At 43.6% G+C, this 13,107-nt stretch overlaps 1 protein-coding gene across 2 annotated transcripts; it reads left to right on the top strand.

Moving 5' to 3' along the window:
• The first annotated feature begins 4,926 nt into the window (after positions 1-4,926).
• On the top strand, positions 4,927-9,571 carry EEF1A1 (eukaryotic translation elongation factor 1 alpha 1). 2 transcript variants are annotated; one of them, XM_032104826.1, is made up of 8 exons: positions 4,927-5,000; positions 5,709-5,899; positions 6,757-6,936; positions 7,061-7,357; positions 7,615-7,765; positions 7,954-8,210; positions 8,416-8,650; positions 8,943-9,571. In XM_032104826.1, exons 2-8 carry the CDS (start codon positions 5,756-5,758, stop codon positions 9,065-9,067), a joined length of 1,389 nt encoding a protein of 462 aa, XP_031960717.1. In that variant the 5' UTR covers positions 4,927-5,000; positions 5,709-5,755; the 3' UTR covers positions 9,068-9,571. The 2 variants fall into 2 exon arrangements, with proteins under 2 accessions (XP_031960717.1, XP_031960716.1); XM_032104825.1 differs by having other exon boundaries at positions 4,937-5,005.
• Positions 9,572-13,107: the final 3,536 nt, after the last annotated feature.

The following is a 13,107-nucleotide window of genomic DNA, read 5'->3' as shown; positions in this document are numbered from 1 at the left end:
TATATAAAATGCTCCCACTTAGGGCATTTTTTGAATTGAGCTCCTAGAAGGGTTTACCATTCATTTAGGCTGTCCAAAAGGTGGTGGGATATAGTAAAAATTAGCCTGTTTGCTGTTGAGAAATACTAATGCAAAATCACAGAACAGTTTAACAAATTGTGTTGTTTCTCCATAATGGTGGTTACTTCATCAGCCCTTCACTTTTATTCTGCATTAGTGTCTAGTAATTCTGCTTTTTGCCTGGAGCCAGGTCATCAGCTGGTGTAAATTAGCCTAGCACTAATGAGGTATATGAAGTTTTGTCAGCTGTCTGCAAGTGAGGGGTCACTTTTTGTTAAAGCTACTGTCTGCATGTATCTTCCTATTTGCTGTTCTGTTCCAGAACACTCTTACCAAAGCAGCCACCTGTGAGGCTGGTTTTTTCCTGCTTAGGACACTTCTGCTCTACATGAAACACTTTCATTTCCTAGCTCACAAATGCAGACCTCCACAGAACAGAACACGGGGTTTAAATACAGCTGTTAGTTCTGGTCACATCCCCGTATGATCTGACCACTCTGTCTGATCCTAAACTTTCAGTATCACAGTTCAGCCAGTACTAAACCTTCAACATAAATGAGCTTTCTCGTGCTGTGGATAAATGTGGTTTGAAAAGATTGTCCAAAGGATTTATTTTTTTTAAAAGCAGGCTATCGTCTAAGCCATTAGTCCTTCACCTGTTGTAAGTGTTCTAACTAGAATGGCAGTGCTTCCCAGAGGAAACTTCTTTAAGGGGAAACAATGACTTTTAAAGAGGCTCGTGTTAAGCTATTCAGAAGACTCTGAAATTGTAACTGCTTGTTCATCCCAGTGATACTCTACAGTTTTGAAGGCCACTGTCTTACAGCTCCTACTATAAGACCTTCTTTTGTGAATCTATAAGCAAGGTCAGCTATGAGATCAGACAAGGAGGCTTTCTTTATTCCAGGTCTTAAACTTCCAAGGATGGAGGAGTTTAATTTGTGCTGTCTACTAAGACAGTAACTTACAGTTTATTTACTGTTGTCTCTTTCTTTTATCAAGCAATTTTGTTTATATAAAAATGCCAACTACTTGTACAGGGCTTAGTAACTTTCAAAAGTAGATTTTTCAAGTAGTTTAGATTACCTCACACTGTTCAGTTAAACCTTTGTTTTCAGGCAGGTTTTCTGTCTGTTCTCTTCATATATGCATAACACCATTATTCTATTGTTCTTTTATTTCATAAACAGATGACTGTAAAATCTGGTAGTAAGTATTAGGATCATGTATGGAAAAAAAAAATTTAACAGATGTAGATGCTTTTCATTGCTATTAAGAATCAATGCATTAAAGAACACTTATAGATGGAAGCTGTATGCTCATGCTATAGTTTATGTTGAACTTTGGACTAATGTACATACCATGATAATTGTGATACAGGAATTAGAAAGCCTTTCACAGTAAGTATGAGGCTAATTGTATGACAGTGCTACATACCAGAATCCAGTTTTGCTAATCACCAATTACTATTGATAACTTTGGACTGCTTTTCCAACACTTTCTGAAAGTGCCCTCAAGAAATCTTAGTGCCTCTTTCATATGTAGTGAGCTTGATATACTCTATTTATCAGATCTGTGTTTCAAGTCTTGCGCTTATAGTCTGTTTGCTCACACTCCTAAATGACCTTGGTCATTGCAGTTAAAATAGTTGTATAAGCACTACTTACCTTCATCTTTGCACAGGAGTCTGACCAAAAAAATACCCACATGTATATGGTAGAGAGTTAAAATTCTTTAGAGGTGCTCAGTGAGCAGCTCATCTTTTATCTCCTAGCATGATTTCACTGGCTGTGACTGTTCTAAGCTTATAGCCCATTCTGTATGTGCTGGAGCCACATGATAAAATGGAAGTAATGCTGCAGTAGCTACTGTGAACTCAAAATCCAGTTAACATATACTTTTTTAAGTTAAAAAATTTGGCTTACATACTGACAGCATTACTTTCATTTTAATATCATTTGATCTGAGATTCAAAACCCTTTTAAAATGGTGGTTTCTGTACAGGTTCCTACAATATAAATGCTTTAGAGCATTCTGTGTGTTCTTACACGGGAGACATGTGTGGAGGTAGGATATTTCAGTTTAGCATATGCTCACCAGTGATTGAAGGAGAATAAGTAATTTTTGCCCACAAAGTCCTCCTATTGCTGAAGTCAGTACGGATTGAATAAGCCCTATTTCAATGCCCAAAGTCCTTGAGTTCTTGAAATCTCTGTTCCTTCCTAAACATTACATACTGAAGTGCTTAGTTTTACCAAAGTAATAAAATCTAAAATTTTTACAGGCTCCTTTGCACACAGGATTTAGTCCAGTATAGGCCTCTTTGTGTTAGCTGAGAGGATTCTTCAGAATGCATTTCCACTGTATTATCTGAGGCTACTCATATATCAGAAGCTCCCCAGCTGTATAAATATTTGTGACATTGATAATAGGAATGTTCTTCTAATAGAGTGGGCAAGAAGAGATACACTAATTGTTGAGAGAATAAAAGCATGTATTGGTCAAACTAAAGAGGAAATAATAAAATTATTTTGAATACTCATTTAAAGACATGGAGGGGGAAAACAACTGCTGTAGACCTAAACTAGGACCATGTTTAAAAATTTGTACCACAAATTCAGCTTTCATAGCTTTCAGCTATGTAGATACCACAAAAAATTACTCTCTTAAGAAATAGCTGGTTCTAAAAGCCTTTATTTAGGAAATAGTCTTTTAAGGAAAGTATCTTTAAAAATTAGAAATGTACAGTTTAGTATGGACCATATAAGAAATTAGCAACGTATTTCCTTCCTCCTCTCCCTGTTCAGGCACAAGTAATTGACTACATTTGGGAAGTGTTAAAACTACCTTTTTATGAAAACGGATTCTTTGACAGATCAGTCCATTAAAAATACCCCCGACTGAAATACACATTTTAGGAAGTAACTTCAAAACATCCTGAAGAATAAAGCTTTTTTGCTGTGTTTACAGTCTTTGCTTTATAGAAGACCCTAGAAGTGAGTGCTTCCTAGCTTTCTTGCCAACTACTACACTTTGGTCTTCAACCCAAGCCACTAAATCACTTCACAATAATGCATTTCCATTTCCAGAAAGTGGACCACCTTCCTTTTCCTGCCCTTTTATTGTGTTCATCTGCAGTGTCTTCACTAATAACTACCCCTGAAGATTAGTGTTGAGGAAAGCTGAACCACCTCTGCCTTCCCTCCACTCCCACCGCTAATCTCTGCTGAAAAACGTAGGAAGGGATGAGAGAAAATTTGATTAGTTTTTTCCTTTCTTAAAAAATAGTGTTTCTTTAATATCTCAACCTTTTTGCAGGTTTTTACTCTGAAACTGGTTATTTTATAAGAGGTGTATTCTAAACTCAGCATCTTCTCTAATGACATTGATTTTTTTTTTTTTTTTTTTTTTACAAAATGCATCTTTTTAATCTTTCGTGTGGGAAAAATACCGTATCACACAGAAACACTTCAATTCCATATCAAACCATTAAATACTAAGTTTACTGCTCTCTTATGAATTTGATGCTGGGTTTATCTCAGCTAGAGAAACTTGAAGTCAAGTGGAAGGGTAGATATGTAGATGCCTGAGGTTGTTTTTTTATTATTACTTTGCTGATGTTGTTTTTTGTTTGTTTTAGAACAAGAGGCTATTTCCATGCTTTACAACTGCAACCTGAAGAGCATACCAAGAAATGAATGGATTATAGTTGTCTATAGATAAGTAACTATTTCTGACAGGCATATAATGTAGGTGAATAAGAACATGGAGTACATAGCTTTGCAGATAATTTAAAAATAACAGAGATAGTTCAGCTTCTCAGCTTAATTTCTGTTGAATGGATATAGGAGATGTTGAATATTTCATGGATTTTCTTACATCAGTTACAAGCGAGTAAACCAGAGAAAAACTACTGGAATCACGAGGGCCTTTATTTCTGATGTTGTGAGAGCTGTTTTGTGACTCCTCATTGCCATGATTCTAAAAATAGTTTGCCAGGGCTGCGGGTTTTCCCATGTGAAATTACAGTACGGGGGCACTTCTCGCAGTCAGGGTTTCTTGTAGAGACCCCATGTCCCGAATGCTTCCGTGACTGATACATTTGCACTTCAGACGCATCTTTGCTGGAGGTGCGTCCACCTTGATTTGTATTTTTGTGCCGAAGTTTTCTAAGCCGAGTCAACTTTTATTCTCTAACGGTACAACAAAAACAGAAAAAGACTCTTCTTTTTTTTAAAGCCAAACGATGGCTTCTTAATCTAGTGTAGTAAGTTCCCTGAAATTCCTGCTCTCCCCCTCCTTACCCCCCTTTGATTCTGGGAGACTTGCAACGTACTGGGGTAGGGGGGGTCTTGTATTCCGTGATGTTTAGCCGATATTTGTTACTTGCCGGTCAGGGTAACTCACTGAACGTTTCTAATCTCACCCATTGCGTTCCTTTGTGTCTCTAATGAGAAATACACTTAATTCACCGGGGGCTGTTCCCCGGGGACTTCCGTCAGCTGCCGCATCCCCCCGGCTCGGCCATGACGCCAGGCCTGACGCTCCCGGTGCCCAGGCCCGACGAGCCGCTGGGCCCTGCAGGGGGGCCGGGTCTGGTCTGTGCTGCCCCGCTTCCTCCCGGACAAGGCGGCCACTCCCGCCCGCCCGCTCTCCATCCCCGCGCGGGAGGGGCACCGCTCCCTTCCCGGCGCAGCCCCTCAGCACATCGCGGGCCGGACCCTGCGCCCGCGGCCGGACCGGACCGGGGTCCCGCGCGGGCCGAGGGGGTCCCGCACAGCCCGGGCGGGGGCGGGGGCGCTCCGTGCCGGGGCGGGGCCGCGGGGCCGCCGGGAGCGGTGACGTGTCCCAGAGGCCCCGCCCCCATGGCAGTGTATATAAGGGGTGGCGCTCACGCTGTCGGTCTTTTTCGCTCTGGGTTTGCCGCCGTCGCTGAGCGGGTGAGGTGCGTCCGCAGGGCCGGGCTGGGCCGGGGTCTGCTCGCCCCGGAGGCTTGGCGAGCGCCCAGGCGGGGCGTGGTGGGGGCCGAGGGGAGGGGAGAAGGACAAGCCGAGAGCGCTAGCACGAGCCGGGGCGGACGGACGGGTAGGGGAGTGCGGGACGGCGGGATGGCGGCGCATCGTTTTCCTCGATTCCCATGTGCACACCCCCTTGTCTGGGCTGAGTTCGGGGGAGCGGCGTGTCCGGGCGGGCGTGGGGCAGAAAGCGCCCGGCAGCCTCCCCCTGTGCCCCGCGGGCGGCGACGCCGGGACGCGCAGGGCTGTGCGGCGGCCGTCGGGGGAGAGGGGGGCTGGGGCACGAGTGAAAAAATGGCCGCTCGGCTTGCCTGCCCGCTGCCAGCGCCACAAAATGGAGGACGCGGCGGCCCGGGCGGGGTGAGTCACACAAAGGAGCGGGGCGGCCCCGCCCTCCGCGCTGCCCGCCGGGCCCGCTCGCCGCCACCCCACACCCCGGCCGCCGCCGCCGGGGTAACTCGAGCCCCGGGGAGGGGGCGACGCGAGGGGCGCTCCGAGGGGCCCCCGGCCCGCCCGCCTCGCTCCTCCCCTCCCCCGGCGGGGCGGAGCCGCCATCCCGGCCGGGCCACCCCGCATGTGGCGCCGCCATCGCTGGCCCGAGGCGTAACCAGCTCTTTCCTGGGGAATTTACAGGTGTCGATTCTCTTTTGCCGAAAGAAAGAACTCAGCTAACATCGAAAATGGGAAAGGAGAAGACCCACATTAACATCGTCGTCATCGGCCACGTCGATTCTGGCAAGTCCACCACCACCGGCCACCTCATCTACAAATGTGGGGGCATCGACAAGAGAACCATCGAGAAGTTCGAGAAGGAAGCGGCTGAGGTGCGTGGGCCCATACCAGCCAGCAAAATTCCAGGCTGGAGATATGAATAGACCCTTAATCTCCGAGTGAAGCTGCAGAGCATTCAGTGGCCGCGGGGAGGCGGTTTGGTTGCCTCCTCCCCAGGAGCTGAACAAGTGGCTCAGTGTTGCATGGCCACAGGGCGGCAGCTGGGTTACAGTTGTTCCCGAGGTAGAACAAGTGGTTAAGTGTTCTGTCTGCCATTGTGTTAGTTGCAAAAACTCAAATTGTGAAATGTAGAGCATGTAAGGAAGCGGTAGTCTAAAGCTGCATCTGAATAGTAATGTGAAATCAAATTAAATGGCCAAATTCAAGTTCTGCATACATAAAGTTAAAGGTAGAATTAAAAGAAGTTGATATATGGAGGTTTAATTTGAGAATCGGGGAGTTTTGCTGGTATTTTTTTCTGTGTGATAACAGCATAGGTCATATGAACATTATAGATTAAAATTTGGCAAATGTTGAGCAGAGTGAAAGTTAAAATGTTGATTATTGCAGTATTAGGAGGACTTAAAATTGTAGAGAACACTTGATAGTGGAACTCAGGCTCAGGAGCTCTGTCATGTAGATTTATTAGTGTCATCAACAAGCTGTCAAGGAGCCTGAACTGTTAACAGCTTCAGTAAGGTTCAACAGTTGGCATCTCTCACCAGTAGTGCCAAGTGTATCTAGTTGCTTGTTTTATGAGCAGCAACGTTTATCATCTTTAAGCCAGTTACTATTGGATTTTGCTCTTTAGCCATTGTGTGATATTTCTGAACTAAAGGCAGATACGGAACTATTTCTTTTTTTTTTCCTTTTTTTTGATGGGAATAAAATTATTTTCTTGTAACTGTAGATGGGAAAAGGTTCCTTCAAATATGCCTGGGTCTTGGACAAGCTGAAGGCTGAACGTGAGCGTGGTATTACTATTGATATTTCCCTGTGGAAATTTGAAACAAGCAAGTACTACGTCACCATCATTGATGCTCCTGGACACAGAGACTTCATTAAAAACATGATTACTGGAACTTCTCAGGTATGTAAAGAAAACAGGATTTGGGGAGTTTGGGAGGGTTGTTCCTTTGTTAGGGGGGGTTCCTGTATTACTTTGACATACATACAAGCATTTTAGTGAGGGGTGTTTTTTTTTCTTTTCATAGGCTGATTGTGCTGTCCTGATCGTTGCTGCTGGTGTTGGTGAGTTTGAGGCTGGTATTTCCAAGAACGGGCAGACCCGTGAGCATGCCCTTCTGGCTTACACCCTGGGTGTAAAACAGCTGATTGTTGGTGTCAACAAGATGGATTCCACTGAGCCACCTTACAGCCAGAAGAGATATGAAGAGATTGTCAAAGAAGTCAGCACTTACATCAAGAAGATTGGCTACAACCCAGACACTGTGGCTTTTGTGCCAATTTCTGGTTGGAACGGCGACAACATGCTGGAGCCTAGCTCTAACGTAGGTTTGGTATTTATTTCTGTTAAGGCATGAAACTAGGAGGACTATTATGACAGATTATGTAATGATAAAATGTGCATGTTTTTTAATAGTTATGTTTGGGAAGTGCCAAGGTCCAAGATAAAATCCTAGCACTTAAAAAATTCTTACTCTGCAACAGTAAACTGTGCTAATACTCAGAAATACCACTTGGGCATTTCCAGCCTTCTGTGATTAAATTTGGCAGTCAGATTAAGCTGGACTTGTTTCCATTACAGATGCCCTGGTTCAAGGGATGGAAGATCACCCGTAAGGATGGCAGTGCCAGCGGAACCACCCTCCTTGAAGCCTTGGACTGCATCCTGCCACCAACTCGTCCAACTGACAAACCTCTGCGTCTGCCTCTTCAGGACGTCTACAAAATCGGCGGTATGTGTTCTCTGTAGTGCTGCTCACTTGCCAAGCAACAGCTGATGTGTGGGCCAGAAATGCAGGCATTTGCCCAAGAGCTGCTTTTCCAAGTCATAAAAGTAAAATTCTTGTCTCAAATGGGGTTTTTCTGCCATAGGGGCATATATTCTTTAAGCTGAATTACTGATGATGTTTCTTGCTTGCAGGCATTGGTACTGTACCAGTTGGCCGTGTGGAAACGGGTGTTCTGAAGCCAGGCATGGTGGTTACATTTGCCCCTGTCAATGTAACAACTGAAGTTAAATCTGTTGAGATGCACCACGAAGCCCTGAGCGAAGCTCTGCCTGGGGACAACGTTGGCTTCAATGTTAAGAACGTGTCTGTGAAAGATGTTCGCCGTGGTAATGTTGCTGGTGACAGCAAGAACGATCCTCCCATGGAAGCTGCTGGCTTCACCGCACAGGTATGTTTTGCAGCTGTTCAAGGATGTTTGGAATGTAGCTCTGTATTCCAAAATAGGAGTCTTGTTAGGCTAAGCTATAAAGTGTGACATAGAGTTGTGTTCTGAGTTATATTTGATCAGAGCAAACGTCATTAACTCCTTGGCTTTCTAAGATACGTCAGTGTTTAAAATAACTCCTTCTAACTTGGCTTCCTTTGTTTCCTAGGTCATTATCCTGAACCACCCTGGCCAAATCAGTGCTGGCTATGCCCCTGTGCTGGATTGCCATACTGCTCACATTGCGTGCAAATTTGCTGAGCTCAAGGAGAAGATCGATCGTCGTTCTGGCAAGAAGCTGGAGGATGGCCCCAAATTCCTGAAATCCGGAGATGCTGCCATCGTTGATATGATCCCTGGCAAACCAATGTGTGTTGAGAGCTTCTCTGATTATCCTCCTCTTGGTAAGGCATCTCATGTTAATACTGATCTCTGGTACAAACACTCCTCAATTTCTAGTATCAGGATGCAGTGTGCTCTGTGAAACTGATGAAAGCTGTGACTTGAAACTCTGAAATGGAATGAAAACCTTACTGGTACAGGGAGGGATACTCTCGAGAGGGTGATGGCCCTGTCCCAGTCTGGTTCCAGAGCAGCACTGGCCCATTGACACCAACCCTGCAGGTTGCTACTGTGCAAATGGGGCTGAGTTAGGCAGCCACGGACAAAAGTCATGAAACGTGTTTTTGCTTTCAGGTCGTTTTGCCGTGCGTGACATGAGGCAGACGGTCGCTGTTGGTGTCATCAAGGCAGTGGACAAGAAGGCTGGAGGAGCTGGCAAGGTCACAAAGTCTGCCCAGAAGGCCCAGAAGGCTAAATGAAAATTCTGTACACCAGCTGCCACCTCAGTCTTAATCAGTGGTGGAAGAACGGTCTCAGAACTGTTTGTCTCAATTGGCCATTTAAGTTTAATAGTGAAAGACTGGTTAATGATTACAATGCATCGTAAAAGCTTCAGAAGGAAAGGAATGTTTTTGGACCATTTGTTTCGTGGCAGTTTAAGTTATTAGTCTTTAAAATCGATAAATTTTTTTAAATGGAAACTTGACCAAAAATCTGTCACAGAATTTGAGACCATTAAAACAAAAGTTCAATGCTATGTCTCTGTGTTCTTTGGGTTAATGTTAAGTTCATGGCAAAACCTATATCTAGTCATCTGGGATAAGAAAGGATCATTATTACTTAAGTATGTTCAGAAGTTACAAAGCAAATGCTCAAAATTAGTTGTTTCTGAAGAGTAGAGCAAAATTCAGCTGCAGGTTTACTTCATACCTGATCTATGCCTTAAATAACTTTACTGGTGCTTTCTTTAAAAATTACTTTTAGATTGCATTGCACAAATACCAGGTAACAGTTGCAGTATTTTGGTGCATTCTGTGATGCCTCTCGAGTAAACCAAGAAAACTCAACATTGAGAAGAAGAAACAGTCTGAACACATTTTAAACTTACAAATTACAAACAAATAATCTAAAGTTGGGTTTCCAACATTTTGTACACTGATTTTTCTAGTCAAAAGCAAAACCAGATTTTTCTTTTTCTGGGGAACTGGTTAAGTGTTGTGTAGCTCTATAACGATGAAAACACTTTTACATAAATGTTTTCTAATACATCTTAAGACATTGAACAGGCAAATCTAAAACCGGTCTAGAATTGCACTTTGATGCAATCTGAGTGACCCACTGCTGTAGCCTGTACCAAGGGGCACAGTGGGATGAGGTGCCTGTTGTCTTTAAAAACAGGTTGAAGATTTGGATCAGTCAATTAAAGGGGACCTGAAAACCTAGTCCAAATGATTATTAATGATCACAAGATAAATAATTCCAAATAAAATATTCTGTGTTACAGGAATACCAGCTGTAATAATTAGGACTTCCAGCATTGAAGCCTTGCTTCAAATAGGTAAATGTGGGGGCAAGCAGTTAATGGATAATCAGAGCTGACTTGCATAATGATGCAGCTGTTTTACTAACCTTTCACATGATTTCCCCACAGCCTCCCCACAAGAGGTCAAAAAGAATTCAGTATCTTTGCAGGACTTGTTCCATGACACCACTATGTTTGTTCTGCCTGTAATGGCTGTATTCTCTCATTTGTTTTCCTTTCCTTCTCCAGCTGTGTGCTTGCTCTGCAGGAACTCATATCTGTACTGCTTGGATAGGTCTGAACTGCTGTTGCTTATTTTCATGCTCTTTGTTTGGATCTTTCCTCCTTTTCTGCTCACCTTCTGTGTCTTAACTGCAGTGAAACCTTGGAGCATTACACACCAGTTTTGAAGGTACAGTGGAAGCAAGAGCTAGAGAGCTTCATAGCAGGCTATGGAATTCAGTAAAGAAATCCCTGCTGCTTAAATTCTGCTTCTGGAGGTTTGTTAGTGTCCCCAAGGCAACAGGAAGTACCTAATTTCAAAATGGCAGCAGACCTGTTGTTGCCATAATAAAGCTCTGAAGTACCTTGCCAAATCTTTGCATGCTTTTCTGTTAAACTGCTAAATATTTTCCGAGAGGCTTCAGTCAAACTGGTTCAGCAAAGTTCTGATTTGGATGAGAAAAGCAAGGCATCTTTGGCACAAGCTGCCTTGAGCATGGCTCTGCATTCGTTAGATTTCCTTCACATTCCTTGGCTAGGTGCAGGATGTTTGGTTTGGCTGGTTGTGGGCTGGATATGCAACACCCAGTCTGGAGTGCCTCTGTGTGCAGTGCACAGGGCTGTCTTCAGCTGGGTGCACTTTTGCTCCATGGCAGTTTGGAAATGGGTTTGTAGTAAGCAACGGATTCAAATCCATAGGCAAATGGGGTGTGATGCTGCATGGAGTGCCCTGACCCCAAGCAGGGAAAGGTGGTGGGTGCAGTGCAGTGCTGCTGGTGCAAGAGGCCCTTAGGTCAGCTGTGCACAGATCAGATCCCCGGCCAAAGCTGCTGGGAGGCTGGGTCACCTTACAAGGGCCCTGCTGAAGAGCAGGGTGAGAGCTCAGCGGCACAGTTTGTGGCAGAGGGACTGGTGCTGCCTCCAGCAGGTAAAAAAACCCAAAAGAACAGTATTGCATCTAACAACTTAATGTGTGCAGCAAAACACTTGGGAATGCTCTGCCTGCAATAGTAGCAATTGCTTTCATGTATTTAAAACTTAAATTTTACACATTTGGGTTTTTTTGGTTTTTCTTTAACTTTTATAGACCAGATTTACTTTCTATGCACTAATGTAATGCCATCTGAGTTCTTTTATTAATCTTTGACTACCTGGGGAAATTGTTAGACTTTTGTAACCAAAACTTGGGAATAAAACTCTTTCGATTAAACTTTTAATAAATGCTCTTAGTTGAGAACTGTATTTGTCTTCTGACTGCTTATTTCTTTAAGCAACTTTCACAGCTGTCCTTAACTCCTTCCTCAGTGTCCTGCAATGCTGGTGGTGTTTATACAGAAGTGTGACAGCACACTGCTGTGGTGATGGAGCCAGCTCTGAAGGCAGAAAACTGGCTGGAGTATTGCATTTATGAATGTTTCCTTTTTAGTCAATGAATGCTTTGGTAATCCAGAGGGCTTTAAATACACAGAAATATTCTAGAGATGTATATGGCAAGGTGCTGGGGGACAAATGGGACAAAGGCTAGTTGGTCTTCATAGGGAAGTGGACCTGTGCAGTCACAGCTGATGTCACCAAGTAACTTCTTGTTCAGTGTTGGTTCCCAAGGTGGATAGTTCAGGCTGGAATAAAATGGATTCTGCTCAGAAAATGCCCAGAGGCATTTTAATTATATCTCAGATCAGCTTGTGCAAGGCTAGTAACAGGAATCACTTATTTTACTGAAATTGCAGGTGAAAGACTAATTCACATTCTGCATGTAGCTGTCTCAGTATATTTTGAAAAATTGACAAATTTTGAAAAATTATTTCTGTAAATACATATTTTAGATTTGGTCAAGATAAACCATGTAGAGACAAATTAAACTTTGTACTGTACAGGGATATTCTTTTCCTCATTAGTGCTAAATGATTATCTGTTTAAGAACCATGTAAATTCAGTCTGGATGATGAGTACAACCCACCTGGTTTTAATTTATATTAGTTCCATGTTTATGTAGTGCCCAGAGGGAGCCTGGGGGGTGGAGTATGCGGTGGGAGGGCTGATAAACTGCCTCCCCAGCAGCACCCTGAGGGACCCTGAGCACCTCTGAGGTCCAGCTCAAAGCACCTGCTTCATCCAAAGCTCCTTTTCTACAACAACTTCTCTCTCACGCATTTCGCTGCAAGTTGTAAATTCCTGACAGTATTAACACCTTTGAATTTATTATTTTCAATAATTTCAAAAATTTTCAGGTCATTTGACTGCACCAAGTAGTACTTCCTGTCTAGGAGTTTAGTTTTCTGAAATTGCAAATCTTAAACAATAGCCAAACCATAAGCTAAACAGAGGAATAAACTGTGACCGTGGAAAGTGAGAGTGGGCAAAATTATTCTTCCTCTTGAAATGCTCCTCCTGCTTACCAGGGAGAGGCCTGAAACTGCTTCACTGCAGGAGGAAGAAGAGGGCACCTGGGGTGCAAAAGAGCTGAAGAAAACCCTGGAAGATACCAAAACTGTACTGGCTTCCAAGGTACAGATGCTGTGGTTTTTCAGCCTTTTCTGAGTCCTCTTTAGTCCCTTCAGATTATTTCTGCATTGTAAATCAATTACGTAATTGCCTGCTCTTTTAAAAATCAGGTTACTTTCCCTGGCTGCCTATCACTAATTCTTTAATCCTTTTATGTTTCAAATATTTACACAACATAATTCAAAGCTACCAGCTTCTCTGCACTGGCAAGGTGACAGCTGAACCCATGTTCTCCTTGAAAGATGCTGAGTGACGTGCTGAGGAAAGCTG

Source organism: Corvus moneduloides, chromosome 3, assembly GCF_009650955.1.
Source record: "Corvus moneduloides isolate bCorMon1 chromosome 3, bCorMon1.pri, whole genome shotgun sequence".
NCBI classification, from domain to species: domain Eukaryota; kingdom Metazoa; phylum Chordata; class Aves; order Passeriformes; family Corvidae; genus Corvus; species Corvus moneduloides.
The sequence above is the reverse complement of the archived record's forward strand: the minus strand, read 5'-3'. Positions and strand labels throughout refer to the sequence as shown.

Excerpts from the sequence above, each read along its gene's own strand:
- EEF1A1 (XM_032104826.1), top strand. The coding sequence starts at position 5,756 with ATGGGAAAGGAGAAGACCCACATTAACATCGTCGTCATCGGCCACGTC. Across the intron at positions 7,766-7,953 it reads GGACGTCTACAAAATCGGCG|GCATTGGTACTGTACCAGTT; the intron begins GTATGTGTTCTC and ends TCTTGCTTGCAG. Across the intron at positions 8,211-8,415 it reads CTGCTGGCTTCACCGCACAG|GTCATTATCCTGAACCACCC; the intron begins GTATGTTTTGCA and ends TTTGTTTCCTAG.